The sequence below is a fragment of the Eucyclogobius newberryi genome, unplaced genomic scaffold (genome assembly GCF_026437365.1).
Source record: "Eucyclogobius newberryi isolate DKJ021-1_F unplaced genomic scaffold, fEucNew1.0.hap1 SCAF_5, whole genome shotgun sequence".
In the NCBI taxonomy this organism is placed as follows: domain Eukaryota; kingdom Metazoa; phylum Chordata; class Actinopteri; order Gobiiformes; family Gobiidae; genus Eucyclogobius; species Eucyclogobius newberryi.
The window spans coordinates 35,044,594-35,071,952 of record NW_027316167.1 but is presented as its reverse complement, the minus strand read 5'-3'; the positions used below and the strand labels follow the sequence as shown (position 1 = coordinate 35,071,952).

General features: G+C 43.5%; 1 protein-coding gene across 1 annotated transcript; it reads left to right on the top strand.

The window, feature by feature from the left end:
- Positions 1-546: 546 nt before the first annotated feature.
- On the top strand, positions 547-25,554 carry LOC140381386 (para-nitrobenzyl esterase). Its single transcript, XM_072465434.1, has 10 exons — positions 547-566; positions 1,911-2,198; positions 5,575-5,715; positions 6,116-6,398; positions 13,609-13,716; positions 18,705-18,901; positions 21,826-22,084; positions 23,008-23,175; positions 24,471-24,698; positions 25,310-25,554. Exons 2-10 carry the CDS (start codon positions 1,938-1,940, stop codon positions 25,450-25,452), a joined length of 1,788 nt encoding a protein of 595 aa, XP_072321535.1. The 5' UTR covers positions 547-566; positions 1,911-1,937; the 3' UTR covers positions 25,453-25,554.
- Positions 25,555-27,359: the final 1,805 nt, after the last annotated feature.

Sequence of the window (27,359 nt, the reverse complement as noted above, 5' to 3'; positions counted from 1 at the left end):
CCACAGGCCTGTAGTCATTAGACTTGAAGCAGGCTGGGACATGGCATGACTCCAGGGAGGTGTTAAAAATGTCAGTGAACACAGGGGAAAGGACTCCTGCACGGTGTCAGGCGGGAGAGACACTGTCTGCCCAGCAGCTTTTCCGAAACAGCGAAACAGTCTGTTCACATCCTGTCTCTGAACTGAGAGAGCGGTGGGGGATGTGGGAGGTCTGGGATTGGATTGGCAGTGTCCACTGTGGGGGAAGGAGGGGGGGGTCAAATCTTGACTAGCTGGTCAGTACAACCTATTATCTCCCACGCCTCATTTCTGTGGTTTTATTTGCGTGTTTGATTATAATAACAAGTCTATTATGTATTGGGCCCCCTCAAGCCCGCCCCCCTGAGCCACTGGGACCTGTCGGTTTTACTCACGCCTCTGCTTCAGCCTACGTGACAGGGAGGCGCGCGGGGGAGGGCGTGACCAAAGTGCCAAAACAACCCAAACAAACCCCATTTGGCCTCGCACGCGACAGCAGCTGCAGAACGTCTGTGGAAATGAACACTTTCTACACGTGAAGTTCAGTGGTAAGTTTCACGCGTGTCTTTCTCTCCTCGAGGCGAAGTGTTTGGTGCTGGTGAGTGAAACATTCTGCACACTCTCCGACAAATACAAGTTTTAAGTGATTGTTTGTAGTTTGAAGCACGTGTGACTCGTGAATATAATAATGGATTTTGTGCAAAACTCTTCGATCTTAAGTGCATTCATGTGAAAGACCCAGAAAGTCCGGACAAAGCTGCAGAATGTCCGCTCATTGTGGTCTTTTCCTCTGACCAGAGCTGCATGAGAGGCCTTTAGGGAGTAACACAAGGAACTGAGGCAAACTCACATCGACCATGTGAAAACACGGATTCACAATGTGAAATGACACAAGGAAAACCATGGATTTACTCAATGAACTTTAACACGTGCAATAACAACAAGAATAACTCGCACATTAAATCTGTTCATTAATAAACCTGTAACAACACGTTGGAGCTGCGCAGCACAAATAGTGTGAGACCCATACATTAAGACCCCACCTTCAACATTTCACAAACACATATTTATATATATAAAAAAAAGGAAAGTGTCTATTGTGTAACCGGAAGTTGACAACTTCCCTAAAGTTATTTGATTTAGATCTGAATATAAGCCTACCGTAACAACAACATTGTAGGCTAAAGCGATAGAAAATACAGGCGCAACTTCCGGTTATACAATAGACACCTTCCTGTCGCACTTCAAGAAGTAGACTTTATTCAAAAAAAAAAAAAAAGCGTGTTAGTGAAATGAAGGTGGGGGAAGGTGGGTCTTAATGTGCTGCGCAGCTTCATAATAATTAATTTAATGAGCAGATTTAATGTGTGTGTGACATTATTGTATTGTGTTCACAGTTCATTGAGTAAATCCATGGTTTTCCTTGTGTCATTTCACATGGTTAATGTGTGTTTCCCTTAGTTTTTTGTTACACTCTAAACGGCCAACTTCCTTAACAAGTTCTGCTAAAGAATTGTCCAGTTTCTGTCATTTTTATTAGTATAAATATTTGCTGAAATTAGTATCTAGTTTTGATACTAGTTTTAGTATCGATTTGTATCTGATTTTCAATACTTACTGGACAATCCATTTATATGTCTCAAATATGGGCAAGTTTGGTTATTTTTACATATAACATTTTCTTATTTTTACACATCCATTCCTTTTCCTCTGCTGATCCAGAGCCAGTCACAGAGGACGATGATGGGAAAACATGTAATTTCCCTTAAATTTATGCCGTAAACATTAGTGATCTCTGTATTTAACCCGTTTCCTACACGTTCTTCTGCTGATCTTTTTTCCTGCCGTATTAACCTATTTCCTCCTCGTTCTTCTGCCAATCTTCCCGACAGCGCTGCGTTTGGTTCCCCAGGTCAAAGATGAGCGAGGAGGCGTTTGAGGTCACCGGGAGGAACGAGTACCGGTACCTGGTCCAGGACGAGGACGATGAGGTGCGGTACGCCAGGCACCGGCAGTACATCGTCCCCGTGGTGGTGCTGTCACGTCGCTGCATCGCTCTGATAGTGGTGGGAGTCGTGGCTTTACTCGTTTTTGCCACATACCTGGCATATGTGGCCAAAACCCTGCCCCCCGGACTCGCCCGAGTCAGCACCCCCTGTGGGACGTACAAGGGACTGCATGTGAGTGGAAGCTATTTTAACTTTACCATGTTATATTGTTCTCTCTCATCAAAAACACTGATGAGAGTTGTGATTATCTTCATTCAGACTGTTTACGAGCTTGTCTTCTCTGAGCCTCACAAATGTCTTGTTTAATTTTACCCGAATTGTTGTGTAATACGGACAAGTCCAGACTTCACTTGCAGTTTTTCTGTATAAATAACCTGTTTGACAAAGGCATGGCTCGTTAAGAAAGGCAGTCAGATGACTTAAGGGCTTAATTTCCCCCAGGCACAAAACCTGAATGCCTCATTGGAAACGGAGGTGTAGTTTGTAAAGCAAGCCTGGTTCTTACCCACTGATCTCGAGTGGGCAATTCTAACATTCTCTACGGTCTTATAAGCCCCTACTTTTACCACAGAGAGTAAAGTATTCTGAGACTATATTTGGCTGTTACATGTTTTATTTTGTCTTTAATCAGAGGGCGCAACAATAAGAGAATTAGTACAGAAAGTTTGGGAGTTTGTATTATTTTAAACATAATCGCAGGTGTGGGGTTTTTCCTCATTCAGAACACTTACGGCAATAACGGCTTTTGTGTTGTAAATGTATGATTTACATTTTCAGTTTAGCCACAGTCATACTGCAAAGACTGAATGAAAACGTCCATTATTAAGTTCATTATTGTTGCCACGGTTGTGTACTTTCTCCTGCCGATATGACAAGCCAATTCACAGTTTGTGAAAGGACTAGAATATTTTGATGTAAATGTTTTAAATGCCTCATTATGGTTAGACGTTCCAGTCACTGAATCTACAGCTCAAATATTGTAAACTGTTTGTGGCTTTTGACATGACGTGACTAAAAGTTCTGTTATTTAAGGTTAAAACACAAGTCTCTCACAGCGTGCACAAACTCCGCTCCGCCCAGCTCCACAGGGGGCGGGGCTCCGTCAGCTGCTGCATTGGGCCGCGCTAAACTTAACCCAAAGCATGTTTTAAAACCAATTAAAGCCATAAGAATGCAGAATATCTCCACTTTTAATCAATCAAGCGGCTGTGGTGAAGTGTTCAACCTCCAACCAGAGAGTCAGAGGTCCAGGCAAAGACCGTCAATGGTCTGTATTTAACGGACGGGGAAAGGAATGGCATCTGTCATAAATATGTCAAATAAAAATGTTGGGTCCCGTGTGCAGTGGAATGTTTTACTTCTGCTCGTCCTGTGCACACGGGGCTGAACTCACTCTGAAGAAGATCAAGATAAATGTGGTTTAAAGATTTCAGTTTGGGACAGGAGATAGTGACAAAAACCTCTCTATGTTTATTATATATATTTATTCGTGATGACAGTATTACAGAAGTACTTCTAAATGTGCCTGTAAATGTTGTGTGGGTGTAAATTCTTTCACATTTTCATCAATGATACACTTGAATCATAAACAAATCTTGGTCTTGAAGCCTTTACTCTGCATATTTCATAATAGTTTGTCCAGGCGACTACTAAAACAATCTTTAGTTTCAGCCCTACTTTAAAAATGTACTGCAGAACTATCACTTTATGTCCTTTTTGTAAGATTACACTGCAAGTTTCTGTTCTGTTTATTTCTAAATCAACCATTTCCGCAGACTTTCAATAGACATGCAAACTCTGAAGCTTCACTGTGGTTCCCTAGACGACCACTCGCTGTAAACAAACACGAGCAGACACTAGGAGAACATGCAAACTCAGAAGCTTCACTGTAGTTCCATAGACGACCACTCGCTGTAAACAAACCCGAGCAGACACGAGGAGAACATGCAAACTCAGAAGCTTCACTGTAGTTCCCTAGACGACTACTCGCTGTAAACAAACCCGAGCAGACACTAGGAGAACATGCAAACTCAGAAGCTTCACTGTAGTTCCCTAGACGACCACTCGCTGTAAACAAACCCGAGCAGACACTAGGAGAACATGCAAACTCAGAAGCTTCACTGTAGTTCCCTAGACGACTACTCGCTGTAAACAAACCCGAGCAGACACTAGGAGAACATGCAAACTCAGAAGCTTCACTGTAGTTCCCTAGACGACCACTCGCTGTAAACAAACCCGAGCAGACACGAGGAGAACATGCAAACTCAGAAGCTTCACTGTAGTTCCCTAGACGACCACTCGCTGTAAACAAACCCGAGCAGACACGAGGAGAACATGCAAACTCAGAAGCTTCACTGTAGTTCCCTAGACGACCACTCGCTGTAAACAAACCCGAGCAGACACGAGGAGAACATGCAAACTCAGAAGCTTCACTGTAGTTCCCTAGACGACCACTCGCTGTAAACAAACCCGAGCAGACACTAGGAGAACATGCAAACTCAGAAGCTTCACTGTAGTTCCCTAGACGACTACTCGCTGTAAACAAACCCGAGCAGACACTAGGAGAACATGCAAACTCAGAAGCTTCACTGTAGTTCCCTAGACGACCACTCGCTGTAAACAAACCCGAGCAGACACTAGGAGAACATGCAAACTCAGAAGCTTCACTGTAGTTCCCTAGACGACTACTCGCTGTAAACAAACCCGAGCAGACACTAGGAGAACATGCAAACTCAGAAGCTTCACTGTAGTTCCCTAGACGACCACTCGCTGTAAACAAACCCGAGCAGACACGAGGAGAACATGCAAACTCAGAAGCTTCACTGTAGTTCCCTAGACGACCACTCGCTGTAAACAAACCCGAGCAGACACGAGGAGAACATGCAAACTCAGAAGCTTCACTGTAGTTCCCTAGACGACCACTCGCTGTAAACAAACCCGAGCAGACACGAGGAGAACATGCAAACTCAGAAGCTTCACTGTAGTTCCCTAGACGACCACTCGCTGTAAACAAACCCGAGCAGACACTAGGAGAACATGCAAACTCAGAAGCTTCACTGTAGTTCCCTAGACGACTACTCGCTGTAAACAAACCCGAGCAGACACTAGGAGAACATGCAAACTCAGAAGCTTCACTGTAGTTCCCTAGACGACCACTCGCTGTAAACAAACCCGAGCAGACACGAGGAGAACATGCAAACTCAGAAGCTTCACTGTAGTTCCCTAGACGACCACTCGCTGTAAACAAACCCGAGCAGACACTAGGATAACATGCAAACTCAGAAGCTTCACTGTAGTTCCCTAGACGACTACTCGCTGTAAACAAACCCGAGCAGACACTAGGAGAACATGCAAACTCAGAAGCTTCACTGTAGTTCCCTAGACGACCACTCGCTGTAAACAAACCCGAGCAGACACTAGGATAACATGCAAACTCAGAAGCTTCACTGTGGTTCCCTAGACGACCACTCGCTGTAAACAAACCCGAGCAGACACTAGGATAACATGCAAACTCAGAAGCTTCACTGTGGTTCCCTGTTCTTTTCAGAGAGACGGAGCGTTCTCCTTCAAAGGCCTGAGGTACGCCGCGCCCCCTGTCGGCCCTCTACGGTGGGCGCCCCCTGTGGCCGCGGCGTGTAACAGCGACACGGAGCACGACGCCACACGCTTCGGTCGCGTGTGCGCTCAGGTCAGTCTCACTTCCACGTGTGTTTACAGACCGTTGTGTCACTGACTGTGACTTGCTCTGGCTCAGGTATTCGTTCATTTCAGTCGACCTCAGTTACTTTACCACAGTCGGGTTTAGTTGAATTTGATCACATAATTTAGGGTTTCAAACTGTCATTAGTAAGAGAAAAACAGAAAACACACATTCTAATTTTTAATCCCATGTTGTGTCTTTACACTAAAAATATAATGCAAGTTTTGTAATAAGTATATAATCCGTCAGGGCGGTTCAAGAATATTTTATGTTATCTTTTGGTCTGGTGTCTGTTCTAGTCTGTTCTTCTGGTCAGTTCTGGTCAGTTCTGGTCCGTTCTGGTCTGTTCTTGACCTCACTAAAGTCGTCTGTTGTTGGCCCATGTTAGATCCGGCCCATGTCCAGCTCTGGCTCTGTCCTGGGACACGAGGACTGTCTGTTTGTGAACGTGTGGACCCCCAGCCTCGCCCCGCCGTTCCCTCTGCCCGTGGTGGTGTGGATTCACGGCGGCTTCCTGCACATGCTGAGCGGAGCAGAGTCCGGCTACTCACCCTCAGAGCGACTCGCGGCAGAGTCCGAGGTGGTCTACGTCAGCTTCAACTACAGACTCAACGCTTTTGGCTTCATGGCCCTGGAGCTTCTGCGGGATAAGTCCCCCACCAACAGCTCAGGTCAGGACCAGGACCACGACTGAACTCACCAACAGCTCAGGTCAGGACCAGGACCAGGACCACGACTGAACCCACCAACAGCTCAGGTCAGGACCAGGACCACGACTGAACTCACCAACAGCTCAGGTCAGGACCAGGACCACGACTGAACCCACCAACAGCTCAGGTCAGGACCAGGACCACGACTGAACCCACCAACAGCTCAGGTCAGGACCAGGACCAGGACCACGACTGAACCCACCAACAGCTCAGGTCAGGACCAGGACCACGACTGAACCCACCAACAGCTCAGGTCAGGACCAGGACCAGGACCACGACTGAACCCACCAACAGCTCAGGTCAGGACCAGGACCACGACTGAACCCACCAACAGCTCAGGTCAGGACCAGGACCACGACTGAACCCACCAACAGCTCAGGTCAGGACCAGGACCAGGACCACGACTGAACCCACCAACAGCTCAGGGGCCTCATTTATAAAGCCCGGTCGGCACAAAACAAAGCCCAAAATGTGCGTACGCTTTTTGTCATGCAAGGAGTGTGATCTATAAGAAAATAGATAATAGATAATAATAGATAGTGAAACATTTTGGGAAGAGGACAGCAAAGGTGAAATAGTGACACACATGGCAGGATGGTCAAAAAACAAAAAGTTAATCAAGTAAAACCAACAGTCAAATGTGCTTTACAACTTTGTGTGGATACAACTCGCACTTGCTTCATGCACGCAGACCAGTCACGCATTTGACAGTTTTCCTTCATTGCTCCTCTGTTCGGATGCCCTCCCTCAGTGTCACAGATCCTTAGTGCTCTCTGAACCTCTCCCCCGCTTTCACCCGCTTTCACCCGCTCTCTTACCTGAAGCACAGGGCTCTCGAGCTCGGCGCTCTTCGTCTAACATCTCATGTCAAAGGATTTAATTTATTCTCCTTAAGATATCTTGTTCAGTCTGGCGGTTCTGCAGTTAAATTATTACGTTTGAGGCCTTAGGGGATTATTACGCAGGGCAGTGTACATACAGATACAGTCTGATCACATTCGCCACAATCAGGCTCATATTATGACTGATTACTGATAGAGGAGAGAAGTCTTGTTTCCATTGACCATCAAATGTGTCCAGAGTTTTTGTGAATTGATTTTAATGCGCTGCTACAGGCTGCGTTGCCACGACCTTCAGATGAGCAACAGAGCAGTGCCTTGTGAAGGTTTCTGTTTAAAGACGCTGACTAGTGTCTCCACCTCCATCTCAGAGAATTTCCTCTTTTTCTGCCTTTTCTCGCCCGTCTGCAGCACCGTGTTTCTCCCTTAGGCCTTAGTTATTTTATTAACAAAAATTTACAAAGTGGTGCGTTTTGGGCAAACCCGGAAGAAAACGTCTTTTGAAATTGAAATTATATTTATATTTTGCGCGCCAGTATATTTCATTTTTAAAAATCCGTAAACCAAGTAATAAAATAACTGCGGCCTTATGAATATGTTAATTTGGTGATTTGCATAGCCATATATGGTATATCAGGGCAGAAACTCATAAGGAATTGCTGTGTGGAAGAGTGAAGTGCGTACAGGTGTGCTGCGCAGGTTTTTATAAATTGCCATTTTTGTCGTAACATCTTTGCGTTCCGGTACGCACTCTTTGATAAATGAGGCCCCCAGGCCAGGACCTTTTTAGCTGAGAATTGTGCTGAAGCTGCCATACCTCCTATATTGTGTCTCCTTGGGAAGTGTAGCTGAAACTAGGTTTTTATTTCTGTTCCTAACTGGCCTGACCATAAGCGATTTCAAAGAGGAACATTTTAAGCCTTGTCTTAAATGAATTGTCGGCCTCTTTAACATGTGCAGGAGCTTGGTAGGTCAACGCTCTACCTCCTACTTGCTTTTAGAGAGTCTTGGGACCACCAGAAGTTCTGCATTTTGAGTGCAAAGTGCACTAGTAAATTCACCTTTTTGTGACACTGTCGCCTGAAGCAGGGAGCATACACCGTTTCTTTTTCCAGTGTATTTAGAGACTACAATTGAATAAACTGCACCTGAAATCTGCTGCATATGGCTCAGGTTACATAAATGATTTGAGTTTGTTTGTAGCTTTCATAATTTAATAATTCATAATCGGCTGTTGGGCAGACGGTGTGAAACTGGAGCGTCTGGCTTTCTTCCTCTGCAGAGGCATGAAGATGATCCATTTTACCGTTCCGATGGGCCGGTTCTGCCACTCCTGTCACTGATAAGGCGCCTTTTTGGTCCGATTGGAGAAGCAGTGAAAGTGGGTCGTCCCGAGGTCAGCCTCTTTCGCTGCACACTCCCCCCGCTTTTAGTTTGAGTCTAAGGAAAAGGCTCCAGATACCATCGATAACACAGTGATGACACAAAATGCCCTTTTCAACTCAAAATAATGATAAAGCTACTATCTTCTTCTTAAATATGGTCTTTTAGTCAGTGTTTCCCATATTTTAGACTGTTGTGGGTTAAATCTCAACATTAAATGTTGCTTATTATATTAATTTAATCTTTAAACCGTTCTTTTTACCAAAATCCTTGTGTGTTGTCAACAATTACAAACAGGAAGTGAAATTATAAATGTAAAAAATGTGCTAATCTGTGATATATTTTGAATTTTGCTAAAACATTATAAAACATGTATTTATGTTAACTGTATTTTAGTTCAATGAGTTGTCCGACCTGTAGGGGGCGCTTTAAGCATTGATCAGGTTTTGTTTGTGTTTCTTCTCTTTTAACGGGAAAGTTCTGAAGAAGCTCATTCTCAAATTGGACACATTTAACCTGTTTATTAGTATCCACACTTCCAATTAATATCTCGCTTCGATCATAGCCTCAGTCAAGATGAGTGTCTGAGTTTGGACTGTTTTAACATCTCTACGCGCTCGAGAAGCTGCCGAGTTCACACTTTCACTGGCCCGGGATCGAAAGCCCTTCTGCGACAGCCAGAAGCAGCAGCGTGAAAACTCCCCTTGATTTTCTGTCAACGGCTTTAACTTCATTGCTCTAAAAACCTGTTGCTTCTGCCCTTTCGTCGCTCCACAATTGTATTCAACATTTTTCCTTTTATTAGCAGAAAAGTGCATGTGCAGCAGTCCATCCAAAGTGCCCTAAGTCCTCGGATTGTTTCAGGGTCTAAATTGCCTCTCGTACTTGACTCTGCCGAGCGAACACGGATTCAAATGTAGAGCAGATATTAAAGTTTTTGTTTGAAATTTTATCCCGATCTTAAATTATGTCTGGGCCTTTTTTTCCCTGCGAGTCCAATTAAGAATCCTCCTCGTGTGAAGATTTGTTTAAAACGCCTTTTCCTCCTCTTGTATCGATGAACGAGAAGAAAGCTTACATTTATAGCTATCAATTTGAAATTTTCTGTAGTTGAATTGCATAAATGTAAGAAGATATGCATTTGCAGTCCCACTGAAACTAGTCTGAAACTTGCTGTGCTAAATGTCAGATCCTTATGTAACAAATCACTCTTAATTAATAATTTTATTTCTTCTTATAATCTTGATTTTATGTTTTTAACTGAAACATGGCTTGACAAAAACGCAGGAAATGTAGTTCTGATAGAATCTGCTCCACCTAACTTTATGTTTGAATCTGAAACACGAGAAAACAAAAAAGGGGGTGGAGTCTGTGCTATCTTTAGAGATGAAATAATTACCTGCAGGTTGTCTTTTGGGGTGTTTTCATCATTTGAGTATGTATCCTTTAAAATGGAGCTAAAACGGTCTCCATCCATTTTCTTCATTGTTTTATACAAGCCTCCCCAGCACTGCCAAAGTTTTATTGATGATTTTACTGAGATGCTTTCAGTTGTATGCACAGACTTTGATGGTTTGGTCATTACAAGTGATTTCAATGTGCATGTTGATAATATTTGTGACAGAAACGCTAAAGAGCTTGATGCTGTCCTTGAAACCTTCAGTCTTACTCAGCATGTGAGAGGCCCCACCCACAGCAAAGGACACACTCTAGATCTCATAATTACAAAGGGGGTAAATATTTCAAATGTTAATGTGATCGATGTTGCTCTGTCTGATCATTTCTGTGTCTTCTTTGACCTGTCTGTTTCTCCCAAACCACCGGTTGGTCCTGCAGTTGTTCTGAGGAGACACATAAGTGATGGCACAGGTGCACTGTTTATGGAAAATGTCTAATGTAAATGATTTGTTGAACTCTGTTGCATCTAGTGTTTTGAATGTTCTGGACACCATCGCCCCTATGAAGGCTAAAATGGTTAAAAATAAGCAGAAGGTGCCAAGGCGAAATGATGATTCGGTCAGAGCACAGAAAAGGGAGTGCCGCAGGGCCGAACGGAAATGGCACAAGTCAAAGCTCCAGGTTCAAAAAGAGATTTACAAAGAGAAGCTGAACATGTACAACCTAATCTTATATAGAACTAGGGAAAGATATTTCTCTGAAATAATTGGAAGCTGCAGTAACAACTCGCGTGTCCTGTTTGCCACAGTAAACAGATTAACAAACCCTCCAGCTCAGCTGCCGTTAGAACTCATTTCCACATCCAAGTGTAATGAGTTTGCGTTATTCTTTAATGACAAAGTTCAGGGCATTAAAAATGCTATAAATCCCACAATGCAAAAAATTACCCTAAAACCACCAAGACACTTAGAGCTGACTCACTTTGCACCAGTAACTGACAAAACTGTCCATGAGATCATCACCAGTCTGAGTTCATCTACATGCTGCCTCGATGTGTTACCCACCAGATTTCTAAAGTCTGTGCTGAACCGTTTATTAGCACCATTCACTCACATAGTTAACATGTCGCTTCAATCTGGAACATTCCCAATGTCTTTGAAAACTGCGGTCATAAAGCCTCTCCTAAAGAAGAGCAGTCTTGATGCCGCAGTACTGAGTCATTACCGGCCCATCTCTAATCTACCATTTTGGGGCAAAGTCCTTGAAAAGGTTGTTTACCAACAGCTCACAGATTTCCTCTTAAAGGTCCCATAACATGCAAAATCGACTTTTCAGAGCTTTTAACCTTCTTGCATTGCTATTTGTGCTTCATATATGTACCCAGAGTGTTTTTTTGATTGATTCCCGCAGTTTTTAGCTATAGTACAGACTATCTCCTTTCCTCGAATCTCCAAACTGACGGGCGGTGGGGCAAGACCGCGTCATAAGGGCAAGCACGCGTCACCATCCATCCAGAACGCTGCTGCTCGGGTCCTAACTAGAACCAAGAAGTATGATCACATTAGTCCTGTTCTCAGGTCTCTGCACTGCCCCCTGTGGCTCAGAGAAGAGACTTTAAAGCAGCTCTGCTTGTGTACAAGTCTCTCCATGGCCTAGCACCAAAGTACATCTTGGATATGTTAGTGCCATATGAACCATCTCGGACTCTGAGGACCTCAGGGACCGGCCTCCTGCTGGTGCCCAGAGTCAGGACAAAACATGGGGAATCTGTGTTTCAGTTTTATGCAGCTAAAATCTGGAACAGTCTTCCTGAAGATGTGAGACAGGCTTCTACTCTGACAATGTTCAAATCTAAGCTAAAAACAGTTTTGTTTAGCTGCGCATATGACTGAAAGGATTTTTTTCTTTGCACTCTTCTCTTTTGTTTGTGATTTTATTAGTTTAGACAATCAGTTGGATTGATAATTTTTAATTTAGTTAATTTTATTGTATTTCTGTTTCTGTAATTTATTTGTGATTTTAATGCATTTTTCCTGCTGTGTGAAGCACTTTGAATCGCCTTGTGTATGAAATGTGCTCTACAAATAAACTTGCCTTGCCTTTTTAAATTGTAACTAAGGATTTTTAGTTGTACAAATGGGCATAATTTTACATATTTTGGACATTTAAATCTGAAAAATGGATAGAGACATTACATGCTTTGTTTTGTTGACACGTTAGATATAAAAAATAAAACACTATAATCTAGATCTAATGGAAAATGTACATAAATATTAAAATTGCGTCTAATTTTTTGGAGATAAAACAAATAAATACAGAATTGGATATAAACAAATGCTTTCACAACGATCTGTCAAAATCTAAAAAAAAGTTTCTAGGTCAAAATCTATCTATTGAGAGATCAAACCGACCAAAAAATAATTTAAAAAAAGCAGTGTCTGAAAGTGTAATGTCTTGACACTCTCCCCAGGGGGCGGCGTTGTTACATAATGCTGCTCGCTGACCCGTTCACTCGCATGTCAATCACGTTTCATCTTCACTTCTTCTCTAAATCTGAATCCCCGGTTGGTTTGTCCCACTTCTGCTCCTCCGAAAGAGTTAAAAATAGACTGGAAATGGGACAGGGCAAACCGAGCCGTCCCAAACCCACATTTAAAAAGTGCGCGAGATTGTGACAGGTTTTGTTGGATTTGAGTTTATTAAATTGTCTTTCAGAACAATATTAACAGTTATTTAGATACATGGTCATAGGGGTCCATTGTCACTAGAACAATTCTGTCTTCACACAGAACTAACAGTAGAAATTGAAATTATAACTAGTTTTATAAAGATTTTGTTTGTTTTCCAGTCAAATTCCTTCCATAGATTATTTATTATGCATTTGTGGCTGTTTGCACATGTAATTCCACGTTTTATCCTTGTGTTTTATAAATAATACTTTTTTAATGTCTGGTGGATATTTGTCAAACTTTTACACCAAAAGTGGCAGTTTTTTAAGAAAAATTGAGAATTAAAGGGATTAGAGCCGAGGAAATTCTAGAGACGCACTTTGGATGAGATTTACGTGCGAAAACGTAACATTTTAAACAGTCACAGAGCAAAATAAATGTGTCGCTGTGTATTTCTGTTTGTCCAACAATCACGCTGCATTACATTTGTCCTCGGAGGTCAGATTTTTAGTTACAACTTCAGTCTCGGAATTCCTACTCGCATTGAATCAAAAGCTATTTTAAGTTGACCTTTACAACTAAAAGGGCTCATTCTGAAACTCATGGACTGCGTAGATTTAGTCTAGCTTTGGCCCCTTGTCACGAATGTTAAATTAAATATGATCTTTACTGTGGTTTTAATGAAAATTGTAAATAATGTAAATATTCACTAGTTACTATTTCAATCCACATTCATTTTAAAATCACTGCACACAAGAAAACGGGAACATAGCCTCTGTAGTAACCAGAGAGAGTGTTTTAGCTTCCAGACCTGAGGGTGGCGCTGTTTGTCCGCCGTTATATTTGTATTTCTCTGTTTGACTGTCTCTGTTCCGTCCACAGGGAACTACGGCTTCATGGACCAGATCTTGGCACTGCAGTGGGTCCAGAAGAACATCCACCTGTTTGGAGGAGACGCCTCAAAAGTAACCATCATGGGCCAAAGCTCAGGTACGATCCGAGACGTGTGTTTAGAAGTACATCGTTTACTACATGATGTTACGTATGAGGTAGAAAGAAATCTGTCATCGAGAATGTCCCTAAAAGTATTAGTAGTTCTATGATCCTGTAAGTCACTCTGCAGAACTTTATATTTAAGTATCATGGCGACAGTGCGGTGTAAATTCTTGGTTTGGTGAAGTCTCCATGGAGATGTCGAAGTGCGATGATGTCATGGCTACAACAAATGTCTTAAAATTGTACAAAATCACATTGTACAATGTAGCGTTTATGCCATAAGAAGTATTAATTTATTTGTATATATATATATATATATATATATATATATATATATATATATATATATATATATATATATATATATATATATATATATATATTAGTTTTAGATGCATTAACATTAGGCTGAGCAAAATAATATGTCTGTTTGCCGTAACCCAACCGACCCGGTATGAAACTAGCAGTCTGAAGAAAAAAAAATCTGCATTTTGTTGAAAAAACGCCAAAATCTTTTATTTTTCAATTATTTCGCAGACTCACCTACCAGTCTTTCCTAAACCGCCGTGTCAAATATTTTTATCACGTTGGTAAATCTATCTTTCATCCCAAAGGACTGATAACGCACTGCGCAACACATGTACGTCTTCATATTCAGTCCTCCACATACGTCTGAAACAAAACAGAACGCATGTAAGAGACGTTATATAGCCTTTTACAAGATGGTTTGCTTCTGAAATTTGACTTACGCAATGCATTCTGGGATTGAAACACGCCCAGCAGCGTCATCACATGAAACATGGGGGCGCCCGTGTCCCCCGCATGTTCCCCCCCCCAAAATAAAGGATAGCGGCGTACAAAAGGTCGATTGAAATATCTTAAAATCGTGAGATTTAGTCTCCTGATCGGGTTGAGAGAGATGTTTTCCGTCATTGACTGTTGAAGCCTGACCCCTGGCTTTTTTTTGCCTTCAAAGTAAAAAAAATAAATATTTGCCTACCGACCGACTCACTTGAAAAATGTTGACTCGGGATACAGCAAACAGACAATTTATTTGGGGTAGCCTTATGATAAATCAACTTTAATGAACTTTTCACTTTGTTACAACAGTGTTTCATCATGATTGTGAAGTTGTGTTTTGATTGATTCCTGAATGTTTGAGTTAATCGTATTTTCCCGTAACTGAGGCTCAAGTGCTCAGAAAATACCTGTTTTCACCTGCCCCCTATCCCCGCCCACATCCCTGTACTCACTGTGACTATGTGGGCTCTTGAGTGATGCACGTGGAGTCAAAAAATTTCACATAATCATTTTTTAAAACCAAGAAACATGTAACTTAAACGTCACTATGAATGAAGAGGTGGGGCTTATCAGTTCTGCAGTTTTGAAGTAAATGGACCCCTTTCTACTGTATTTGTAAGCAATTTTTTTAATCAATATTGCTGTTTACAAAAGTGTAAAATTGTGATCTACTTTTGCTATAGTGCTAAACAAAGTGCCTGGAAAAACAATTAATAAGTCTCCTTTAACACCAAGATTCCTCACCCCACCCTTTGAGAAACCTTAGCTGTAGAGTTTAACAGTTTAAGACCAAATATTATGCCTTTATAACAAGAAGCTGAGACCCTTGGATGGATAAATCTCAGATGACACTGAAGCGGCTGTCACGTTGAGCGTTTTATAAGACTGTAAGTGTCACCGAACCTGATTTAGACTGGCTTTGAATGACAGAGTGATGCATTCGTCCAGGGGAGCTCCGGCACGCTCCGCAGACGAGCTGCTCGAGCGCGGATATCAGAACACGCTACGTCGACTCCGCCGGCGTCTATTTTGTGAAAGGAAAATGGACCGAAACACAAATGATCTGGGATGGGATTGAAACCGCGCAGCATGGAGGGATCTGAATAAGTCATGAGCTGTTTGTGACACATGTGACACGTTTGAACCCCGCGGAACGGCACGACGGGACACAATTTAAGAGAAGAGGGATTGATATGACAGGATTTATGAGTGAAAAATAACTGTGAATTTCAAGCGACGTGAATAATACATGGCTTTACCTCCAATGGTATCGAAAATAGTGGAATATCTCATGCCAATTCAATGAAGCAATGTTTGGTTTATAATGTTTTAGTTTTTTTGTCGAATTATTTTTGTATTTATTTTTTCAATTTACTTAAAGGCGCAATGGACGATTTTTTTCGGCAATTTGAGAACGCAGGCGGAAGTGCACATGCGCACTCCCCCGTGTGGACTGATACAACACACACGTGCGTTTGTTTATTAGCGCAACGGAGCGCATCGCATCTCTCGTCTCCCGTAGATTTCAGTCTTTTATGAGTCAACTCGAACAGTCTTTCTCCGTTTTCATTTTGTCCCGTACACTGAGGGAACTATATTATGATAGATCAATGCGCTTAGACACGCGGAACCGTGCTGCTCTCGGGGGACGAGCCGCACGCGGCTGCAGGTGAGTGGTAGGTGTGTTTTATGATTGATACGTGGCAGGACTAATCGGCAGTCCACGCCACGAGGAAATAAGACTAAAATTTGGGCCAAAAAAATCGTCCATTCAACCTTTAAAAGTCTTTGTTGATTGAGTTCATCTGGTTCTGACCCTCTCCTTCCTCTGGCCCTTGGCATCTTCTTGTCCTCTTTCACTACATCCATCGTTTTACCTAGAAGTCTTCAGTGGTAGTCGTGGTCGTGGGTGATGGCTCTTGACGCACTGAGTCTGTTGCATTGTGTGATTTGAGCTGTTTGTTTTGCTGTATCCATGCCAACACAGCATGGAGCCATCAAGGGACGGTTCAAGACAATAATAACAACAAAATTGCTTAACGAAGGTCTCAGTGCTGCTCGAAAAGAGGATTCCTCGGGTTCAGGGGGACAAAGCCTCTGTGTCCTGCAACATCACAGCCGACGTCCAGGAGTAAACTCTGAGACACAAGAGGAAAACTCTGACCTGGCTCATGCACATTTTGTATTTTATATGCTCAAAGTGCTTTAATTTCCCCTCGGGCACTAATAAAGTTATGCTGATTTATTGATAATATTCCCTTTGCTTCTTCAGCGATGCTCTGGCTCCTCAGTATGAAAGCTTTGGTCTTGCAAGCACTTAATTGGCCCCGCCCACAGCATAGTGGCCCCACCCACAGCAGAGTGGTGTGATGCCGCTCTGTCTGATCATTTCTGTCTGTTTTTCCCAAACCACCAGCTGGTCCTGCAGTTGTTCAGAGGAGACGCATACATGAACTGTTTACGGAAATGAAACACTTTGAACATGTTTCATTCCAATGTAAATGATTTGTTGAACTCTTTTACATCTACTGTTTTGAATGTTCTGGACGCCATTGCCCCTATGAAGGCTAAAATGGTTAAAAAATAAGCAGAAGGCGCCGTGGAGTAAATGGTAAATGGTACAAGTCAAAGCTCCAGGTTCAGAAGGAGATTTACAAAGAGAAGTTGCACATGTACAACCTAATTTTATGTAGAACTAGGAAAGGATATTTTTCTGAATTGAAGCTGCAGTAACAACTCGCGTGTCCTGTTTGCCACAGTAACAGATGAACAAAGCCTCCAGCTCAGCTGCCGTTAGAACTCATTTCCACATCCAAGTGTAATGACTTTGCATTATTCTTTAATGACAAAGTTCAAGGCATTAAGAATGCTATAAAGTCCTCAACGCAGATAATAACCCTAAAACCACCTAGACACTTAGAGCTAACTCACTTTGCGCCTGTAACTGACAAATCTGTCCAGGAGATGTTTTGTTTAGCCGCGCCTATGACTGACGTAATTTTACCTGGTTTTTAATATTTTAAAATACTACATTATTTCTATTCTTTATTTTACTCTGACGTACATTGTTTTACATTTGTATAAATTGCATTGTGTTTTTATTTAATTTGTTTAATTGTGTTTTAAACACTGTAAAGCACTTTGAATTGCAGTTTGTATGAATTGTGCTTTATAAATAATTTTGATTTGAGATCATCACCAGAGTTCATCTACATGCTGCCTTGATGTGTTACCCACCGGATTTCTAAAGTCTGTGCTGAACAGTTTGTTTACCATTCACTCACATAGTTAACATCTCGCTTCAATCTGGAACATTCCCAATGTCTTTGAAAACTGCGGTCATAAAGCCTCTCCTAAAGAAGAGCAGTCTTGATGCCGCAGTACTGAGTAATTTCTGGTAATTTCACTGACACGGGCAAAGCCTCAGTCTTAATTCTGTTAGATCTGAGCTGCTTTTGACACTGTCGATCATGGGATCATCTTACAGAGACTAGAGGACTGGGTGGGCATCACTGGCACTGCCCTAAACTGGTTAAAATCCTACCTGGAAGACAGGAAGTACTTTGTTGACATTGGTAACTGTCTCAGACCACATGACTCTACATGCTGCAGTTAGGACAGATTTTCTCTGCGTATCACAATTATGCAGACGACACTCAGGCCTATGTTTCACTGCATTAACATCCTGGTAGAGCGGTCAGATCCACTGGCCCACAGGTTGCCGTGGTGATCTCAGGTGAATATTGCCGTTGTGTCCTTGGACACTTTACCCTGAAGAACGACTGGTGTATGAATGTGAATGTGAGAGAATGGGTGACTGGTTCCTTGATGTAAAGTGCTTGGAGTGCCTTTAAGTTAGAAAAGCCCATAAACATTGCCATAATCAAAAATATAGTGTCTAAACCAGATTTGGAGAGACTTATCCATGTGTTTGTCTCCAGTAGATTAGACTACTGTTACCTGCTCACTGGCCTCTCCAAACGAGCTGTAAAACAGCTGCAGTTCATCCAGAACACTGCTGCTCGGGTCCTGACTAGAACCAGGAAGTAAGAGCACATTAGTCCTGTTCTCAGGTCTCTGCACTGGCTTCAGGCTCAGAGAAGAGACTTGCCTTGCCTCTGAGTTTTGGTTGGTAAATGGTGTAAATGGTGTAAATGTATCTTGGTGTGTCTTGGTTTCAGGAGGAACATCTGTGTGGACTCTGATGATGTCTCCGCTGGCTAAAGGCCTGTTCCGAGCTGCTGTGGACATGAGCGGCTCGTACGTTTACAAAGCCACCCTACGGGAAGCTGAGAGGGACAACCTGGTCTTCCTCAACAAGACGGGCTGCAAGGACGCCCCCTGTCTGCGGCGGCTGTCAGTGCAGCAGGTGCTGCAGGTAACACAAACATTTATTTACATCTGTAATGGGACTACAGATGAAATATAGACTTCTCTGCAACATCTTTGATTAGTTCTGCTCCCCACGGGTTTAAACTTAACAGGTGTGCGTTTATGTTTTGCTAATTCATGATTAATGTGACATTTGTTTGATTTATTGCATGCTTTTACTAACACTTGTAATTCTATATTTTTCCAACTTTTTGAAACAATGTACGCTCTTGGATTCTGGTACTTTAAGGAAAAAATAATAAAATAAAAGCTTTAATTTCTTTATGGTTGTTCTTGCACTCAAAACAACTCCACTCCACAGACCTGACTCCTGACCACACCTGGGGTGCTCTCCTGGGGTGCTCTCATCTCCTGGGGTGTCCATATATCCTGGGGTGTTCATATATTCTGGGGTGTTCATATATTCTGGGGTGTTCATATATCCTGGGGTGCTCTTGTCTCCTGGGGTGCTCTTGTCTCCTGGGGTGCTCTTGTCTCCTGGGGTGCTCATGTCTCCTGGGGTGCTCATGTCTCCTGGGGTGCTCATGTCTCCTGGGGTGCTCATGTCTTCTGGGGTGCTCTCCTGGTGTGCTCATGTCTCCTGGGGTGCTCATGTCTCCTGGGGTGCCCTCCTGGGGTGCTCATGTCTCCTGGGGTGTTCTTGTCTCCTGGGGTGCTCTCCTGGGGTGCTCTCCTGGGGTGCTCTCCTGGGGTGCTCATGTCTCCTGGGGTGTTCTTGTCTCCTGGGGTGCTCTCCTGGGGTGTTCATGTCTCCTGGGGTGCTCATGTCTCCTGGGGTGCTCTCCTGGGGTGCTCTCCTGCTCCACAGCTCTGTCCAGGTTCTCTTCTGACACTTTCTGCTGCTTCTCTGTAAAATCCGCTCTAAAACGAATGCTCATAAAAGTTCATTATCGTGGCTTTTGTTCAGATTTATGCCACACTTTGGTTTTATATTATGCGACTGTGAACGGTAATAAATAATCAAACGTATGAGGGCTTCAGCCGCAGTTTAACTGGGCCCGGTCGTAAAAGAGAGTCAGGATTGTAAGTTGGAAATGTATTTTAATAATTAATGCCATAAAAGGAGACAAAATGTTCTGCAGAGGATTGCCTGACTAAAGAGGCTTTATAGACATTGTTCGACTGTTAAACTTACTTTACTTTCTGGAGCTGCTACTTATCAAGTTTTATTTATTTATATTTTATACAGGTTTACTTTTGGATTTCACATTGTATGTTACTTTATCTTTAAATACTTCATATTAAATCTGTAAGATTTGAGCCGATCTGGTTAAGACTCATTTGAAGTGTAGTCAAATTAGAGTCCTGGTTTGAGTTTCACATTGTGTCATTATGTGTAACCAAGAAAGTGCTCCTCTGTGTTTTTAAAGTTGACTCGCACCATCCACCAAAATTTTGATCATTTCGACTACACCTTGATAAAATTGAAAAGTTTGCAGCTTTTTCGCACAATCATTAAGGGAAGTTATCTGTCCCACAGCATTTTCAGGCTCAGGAGTCGACAGGTTCTTCCTCTGAGTCAGAGGATGAGGCTGGACACGAGGGCGAGACGGGGAAAGAAATGGACTCAAACTTAAACGATTATTAGATTGTCTGCATCAAACATTTTATTTTTGCCATCCCTAATAATTACAAAAAATGTTATGTTCCGAAACATATGTATGCATTGTTTTTTATTGTATGTACAATATTTCAATCTGTAAAATGCTGAACAGCCACCCATATTGGGATTTCACAAAGTGCATCACAGCAAGCAGGTTCCAGGTTTAACTCCCGGGTTTTTGTGAGCAGAGTTTACATGTTTTTGCTTGGGTCTGGGTCTGATTTCCTCCAGTTTCCCCCGTCAACCCAAAACATGCACAATGGAAAAAACCTCCAGCTCCTGACAAGCTGAAGATCTGCAGACTGGTCCAAGAGCCTGAACTGAGACAGAGGACAAAACTAGATTCCGTTTTCCCCTCAGAAAATGTTATTGCAAAACTTTGTGACAAACATTAGACTACATGCTGCACATTACGTTAATCTAATTAGAAAACATTTTATCTATTGCAAACTTGAAAAACACCACAGGAAGCTTTGGGATGAGAGCTAATTAACTGTACAAGGGTGGTTCACCCTGCTTCACTGTCCCATCTGAAAAAGCCGCTCTAAAGCTGTTCTAAAGCCGCTCTAAAGCTGCTCTAAAGCCGTTCTAAAGCTGCTCTAAAGCCGTTCTAAAGCTGCTCTAAAGCCGTTCTAAAGCTGCTCTAAAGCCGTTCTAAAGCTGCTCTAGAGCCGCCTCTCAAAAGCTGCTCTAGAGCTGTTCTAAAGCTGCTCTAGAGCCGCCTCTCTAAAGCCGCTCTAGAGCGGTTCTAAAGCTGCTCTAGAGCCGCCTCTCTAAAGCTGCTCTAGAGCCACCTCTCTAAAGCTGCTCTAGAGCTGTTCTAAAGCTGCTCTAGAGCCGCCTCTCAAAAGCTGCTCTAGAGCTGTTCTAAAGCTGCTCTAGAGCCGCCTCTCAAAAGCTGCTCTAGAGCTGTTCTAAAGCTGCTCTAGAGCCGCCTCTCTAAAGCCGCTCTAGAGCTGCTCTAGAGCCGCCTCTCTAAAGCTGCTCTAGAGCTGTTCTAAAGCTGCTCTAGAGCCGCCTCTCAAAAGCTGCTCTAGAGCTGTTCTAAAGCTGCTCTAGAGCCGCCTCTCCAAAGCCGCTCTAAAGCTGCTCTAGAGCCGCCTCTCTAAAGCTGCTCTAGAGCTGTTCTAAAGCTGCTCTAGAGCCGCCTCTCTAAAGCCGCTCTAAAGCTGCTCTAGAGCCGCCTCTCTAAAGCTGCTCTAGAGCTGTTCTAAAGCTGCTCTAGAGCCGCTCTACAGTCGCTCTAAGCTGCTAAAGTTAATAAGTATCCTTATGTATCCTCCATAATAAAAGCGCCCCTCTTTCAGGCGGTCCCGTGGCAGGAGTACCCGAGCTGGGCCTTCGATGACGGGTGCGACCTGCCGACAAGAGGCCTGCTGACCGGAGCCGTGGCTGTAGTGGACGGGTTTGTGCTGCCCGATGCCCCCTTCTCTCTGTGGGCGCGGGGCCAAGGCTACAACGACGTCCCGTTTGTGATTGGGACCACAGAGCAGGAGGTCGACTTCGCCCCGTCCTTCCCAAACATCTCCGACTGGACCTGGCAAGACTATCGCTGGTTTGTTACCGGTAAGGAGCAAAACTATTAACTACGAAAATCACCTAAGGGATAATACATTCATAATGATTTACACACACAAAATGAATGGTTAACTTGCGGCGAAACTTAACGAAATATAATTATATCGATACTGACTGAAGTATCTAAAAGTATCTATTCTCCTGCTAAAATATTGATACTGAAAATTTCTACAAAAATTGCTTTGTTTTGATGAAATTGTAGTACATTTTTATTTGGCATCGTTTTTTTTTTTTTTTTAATTCATCTGGACATATATTTAAATCAGCTCAAGCTTGGGTGGAGCAAAGATGATAATGGCATTGTAAATGTTCAACGCATTTGGATGAATTACTTGGTATTACACTTTAGAACTCCAATAAGTAAGTGACACTTTTGTCAAAGTAAACAATTCCAAATTATTTATTTTTTTTGATAAAAATTTTCAAAAACGCCAAGACTCAAATATAATAAGGTTCAATATTATGCAGAACTTTATTGTGTTGTTTCCTCATTTCATTTTGATAATTTTTGACGCTTCAGCTCATCAATGTCAACTCTTATTTTTAGTCTTAATTAAAGCTGCAACGATTAATCGACTTATTGTGATCATTAGTTGCCGCCCGAGTCTTCATTCTAAGTACTTGAGTGTGCCGCCAGATCAATACAGTATGATGAAGTGTCCAAAGAGGTTCTTTCATTTTGTACAAACAGAAAAAAACATTATGTGCTTTTCTTATGTGTTTTTTTATTGCTAGAAAAAAGGACTACATTGAAAAAGGTGTGAATTCGTGCTTGTTTTTTGCTTGTTAAAGGCCAGGGATCTTTCCAAGCAAAGCCATAACATCTCCATGGAGACGAGCACAGCTTCTCGTCTGTGCGGGATGGAGAAGTCGCAGCACGAGTGACCGTACGTTTTCCTTTCTCTCCTCAGAAAAGCTCTCCACGTTCAATGAGACTCTGCCCAAACAGGCTCTGGAGCTGTACCCGGACTCGGCCCCCTGCCCCACCTCCGACCGCTGTCCCGAGCGGGCGTACACCACCATGGCCTCCGACATCCGAGCCACCTGCCCCAACCACGACCTGGCCAGGAGAGCCGCCGGTACGACACGGAGCAAACTGATGTGCACGGAGCCAAAATGTGTTGGGGTTTGAAAGTTTTTTGGCCAAATATCTAAAGCATTCACGTGACATCACAACATTCTCAAAAGCTTATTTGTGGGTTCCAATGACGGGCTCATTTGTTCTTGTCGCTCTTTACGTCCTGAAAAACACTGACAATGAAAAGATCCTTCAAGAGTTTTGGTCCGAGCCGTTGACACAGCTTTAAACGCCACAAAAACTTGCCACATCTGACTTTTACGCACATTTATGTCCAAACATAATGCAATTAAGATAAAGATATTTTGAATTTTGCTAAAAAATTATAAAAACATTTTTTATCACAGAATAGCAATTTTTTTAGTTTTATAATTTCACTTCCTATTTGTAATTGATGACATCACACTAGGAAATTACCCAGCAACCACTTGGCAAAAACTCATCTAATGTCACCATTTTTTTTATTTGACAAAAAATAAACATACGAGAGCAGCTTTATTTTGTTGAATTAATGTTTAAGAAGGTCAAAAAACGTCTTTTAAATTCTGTATTGTGATATCACTTCTTGTCATTTTCTACCATTTTCAATTTTTTAAAAAAACTTTTCTCCACAAATACCTGCTTATATTGGTTTAAAATTATAATCTGTATGTACAACAGGTATAAATACACTAAATAAAGTCCAAATTAGAAAATTGTAAAAACCTGTCATAGGCACTTTAAGGTCACTGGTTCCTCCTGACGACGGTAATCCATGTTCTGGTGACACACGGGGTCTTTTGGGGATGTTATAGAAGAATAATACTTTCTTTTCAGACTTGTTGTTGGCCACAAAGCAACAAGCAGCTTCTGTCCTCAACAACTGTGTCACGTCACTAAAAAGAAATCGATTAGAATCAGCTGGAGACGGGCCAGAAATCTCTTGCAGATTTGTTGACCCGGTTCATGCTCCTGTATTTGAACATTAATTTTAGCTTCCCTCCGTCTGTATTAAGTATTATTGGCCTGGAGAATGTTGTGATGTCATCTGAAACCTAAGCAAGAGCCTCACAAAGTCTGATCTTCACCCTTCAACTCCAAACACCTGATGGTTGTCAGTCGAAAAGTTAATATCACTAGTTTGTGGAGCCGATCCCAAACTAATAATGACAAAATTCAACATTTGAGGGTTTGTACTGTGGATATTACTGCGAATCTCCCGCAGAATCACATTGACCCTCGTCCTCCGTCTGAGATTAGATTTGCGATGTGTTTAAATGTCTCTTTCTTCTCTGTGTGGTCTCAATGTGGTCGTAGCTGCCCTGACCAGCCCGGTTTACCGCTACGTGGTGACGCACACTCCGTCCCGAGCCATCTCGCCCTCGCCCGTGCTGCTGTCCTTCCCCAGCCGCTTCGCCTTCCACACTCTGGACTCTGTGGCCTTCTTTGGGGGCCTGGAGCCTTTGCTGGGCTCGCCGCTCCCACTCCAGGACCAGCTCTTCCAGGATCTCATCACACACCATTTAATCCACTTTGTCAAGCAAGGTGAAGATGTTTTTTATTACAAAATCTTTATTTGGAGCCGGTGTTTGTTCATCACTTATTTGAGAAATGTATAAAATATTGAACGACGAAGCGTAGAGCAAAGAATAACCCAATTAAGTACTAGAGTAAGAGTGAATCCATTGTAAAATATTTGGAGAAACTGACATTTTTAACAGTTTGGACATGTGCTAACATTAAAACATTTTGGCTAACTTCAAATCTGTATAGTTGTACTTCATTTGGTGCAATTTCTTTTTGATATGTTTTGCTTTTCTTATTTAGCATTTTATAAAAAAAAAAAAAAAAGAATGTCTTTGTTATGAAGAAAGAAAATGTGAATTGTGTGTCAATCAAAGATCAATTAAGTTTGTCAAAGAAATCCTGAATGTTCATGTATATATATCCATATTATATATTATATAACATGGAAAAGTGACATAAATGGATATTATGTTATCAGTTCACTTTTTTAGATAGTATTTTTGTGTGTGCAATTTGAGCTGTTAAAAAAAAGCACATTTAGGTTTCAATGTGATTCGAAATCTCAGCATGACTTTTCTGGTTACGGTAAATAAAGTTCAACATAAAGTGTGTGGTTTTGTCTGCTTTAGGTCAAATGTCCTGGCCCGAGTTCCCGTCCGCTCTGGCTCTGCTCTCAAAGAACCTCACTGTGGTCCAAAGTAACTCGTCCATCGTCTCCCGCTGTCGTCTGTGGGAAGAGAGCGGTCTGCTGGACTACGCCTGGACCAACTGACCCCAGCGTCTGTGGAGAGCGGTCTGCTGGACTACGCCTGGACCAACTGACCCCAGCGTCTGTGGAGCGCGGTCTGCTGGACTACGCCTGGACCAACTGACCCCAGCGTCTGTGGAGCGCGGTCTGCTGGACTACGCCTGGACCAACTGACCCCAGCGTCTGTGGAGCGCGGTCTGCTGGACTACGCCTGGACCAACTGACCCCAGCGTCTGTGGAGCGCGGTCTGCTGGACTACGCCTGGACCAACTGACCCCAGCGTCTGTGGAGAGCGGTCTGCTGGACTACGCCTGGACCAACTGACCCCAGCGTCTGTGGAGAGCGGTCTGCTGGACTACGCCTGGACCAACTGACCCCAGCGTCTGTGGAGCGCGGTCTGCTGGACTACGCCTGGACCAACTGACCCCAGCGTCTGTGGAGCGCGGTCTGCTGGACTACGCCTGGACCAACTGACCCCAGCGTCTGTGGAGCGCGGTCTGCTGGACTACGCCTGGACCAACTGACCCCAGCGTCTGTGGAGCGCGGTCTGCTGGACTACGCCTGGACCAACTGACCCCAGCGTCTGTGGAGCGCGGTCTGCTGGACTACGCCTGGACCAACTGACCCCAGCGTCTGTGGAGCGCGGTCTGCTGGACTACGCCTGGACCAACTGACCCCAGCGTCTGTGGAGCGCGGTCTGCTGGACTACGCCTGGACCAACTGACCCCAGCGTCTGTGGAGCGCGGTCTGCTGGACTACGCCTGGACCAACTGACCCCAGCGTCTGTGGAGCGCGGTCTGCTGGACTACGCCTGGACCAACTGACCCCAGCGTCTGTGGAGCGCGGTCTGCTGGACTACGCCTGGACCAACTGACCCCAGCGTCTGTGGAGCGCGGTCTGCTGGACTACGCCTGGACCAACTGACCCCAGCGTCTGTGGAGCGCGGTCTGCTGGACTACGCCTGGACCAACTGACCCCAGCGTCTGTGGAGAGCGGTCTGCTGGACTACGCCTGGACCAACTGACCCCAGCGTCTGTGGAGAGCGGTCTGCTGGACTACGCCTGGACCAACTGACCCCAGCGTCTGTGGAGAGCGGTCTGCTGGACTACGCCTGGACCAACTGACCCCAGCGTCTGTGGAGCGCGGTCTGCTGGACTACGCCTGGACCAACTGACCCCAGCGTCTGTGGAGCGCGGTCTGCTGGACTACGCCTGGACCAACTGACCCCAGCGTTGTCCGTCGTGTCACTTTGACTTCAGGGAAAAGCTCTGACCGTTTGGGATTGCCCAGAGATATAACGAAAGATTCTAAATATATTTTTTCAATAAAAAATAAATTAAAAAAACCACATAGATAGAACACAGAACTTGATACAGAGTTGCAAATACAAACATTTAAAGGCGTAATGGACGATTTTTTGTCCCAAAACTGAGTCATTTCCTCGTGGCGTGGACTGCCACGTATCAATCATAGAAAGCACCTACCGCTCACCTGCAGCTGCGTGTGGCTCGTCCCCCGAGAGCAGCATGTTTCCCCGTGTCCAAGCGCATGGATCTATCATAATATAGTTCCCTCAGTGTACGGGACAAATCCACGGGAGACGAGATATGCGATCCGTCGCGCTAATAAACAAAGGCACGTCTCTGTTGTGTAAGTCCGCACGGTGGGGGTGCACATGCGCACTTCCGCTTGAGTTCTCAAAACGGCGAAAAATCGTCCATTACGCCTTTAACACAGTCCTAATCATGTGGTCCGGTGTAAATGTCCAAATTGGTCCAAAGTGTGTCAAATGTTTCAAATTTAGTCTGAATATGATTTTGATGATGTTTCAGTCGAGCTCTTGACCCTGTTCACAGCTGCACTTGTTTTCTATCTTCATTCACTTTGTTTCGTGAGTCCTGTTTACGAGCTCCTCTTCTCTGCTCCTTCTC

Bases quoted from the DNA above. Each gene is read 5' to 3' on its own strand.
- LOC140381386 (XM_072465434.1), top strand. From the start codon at position 1,938: ATGAGCGAGGAGGCGTTTGAGGTCACCGGGAGGAACGAGTACCGGTAC. The intron at 13,717-18,704 runs GTACGATCCGAG...TCTTGGTTTCAG, and splicing joins CATCATGGGCCAAAGCTCAG to GAGGAACATCTGTGTGGACT. The intron at 24,699-25,309 runs GTGAAGATGTTT...TGTCTGCTTTAG, and splicing joins AATCCACTTTGTCAAGCAAG to GTCAAATGTCCTGGCCCGAG.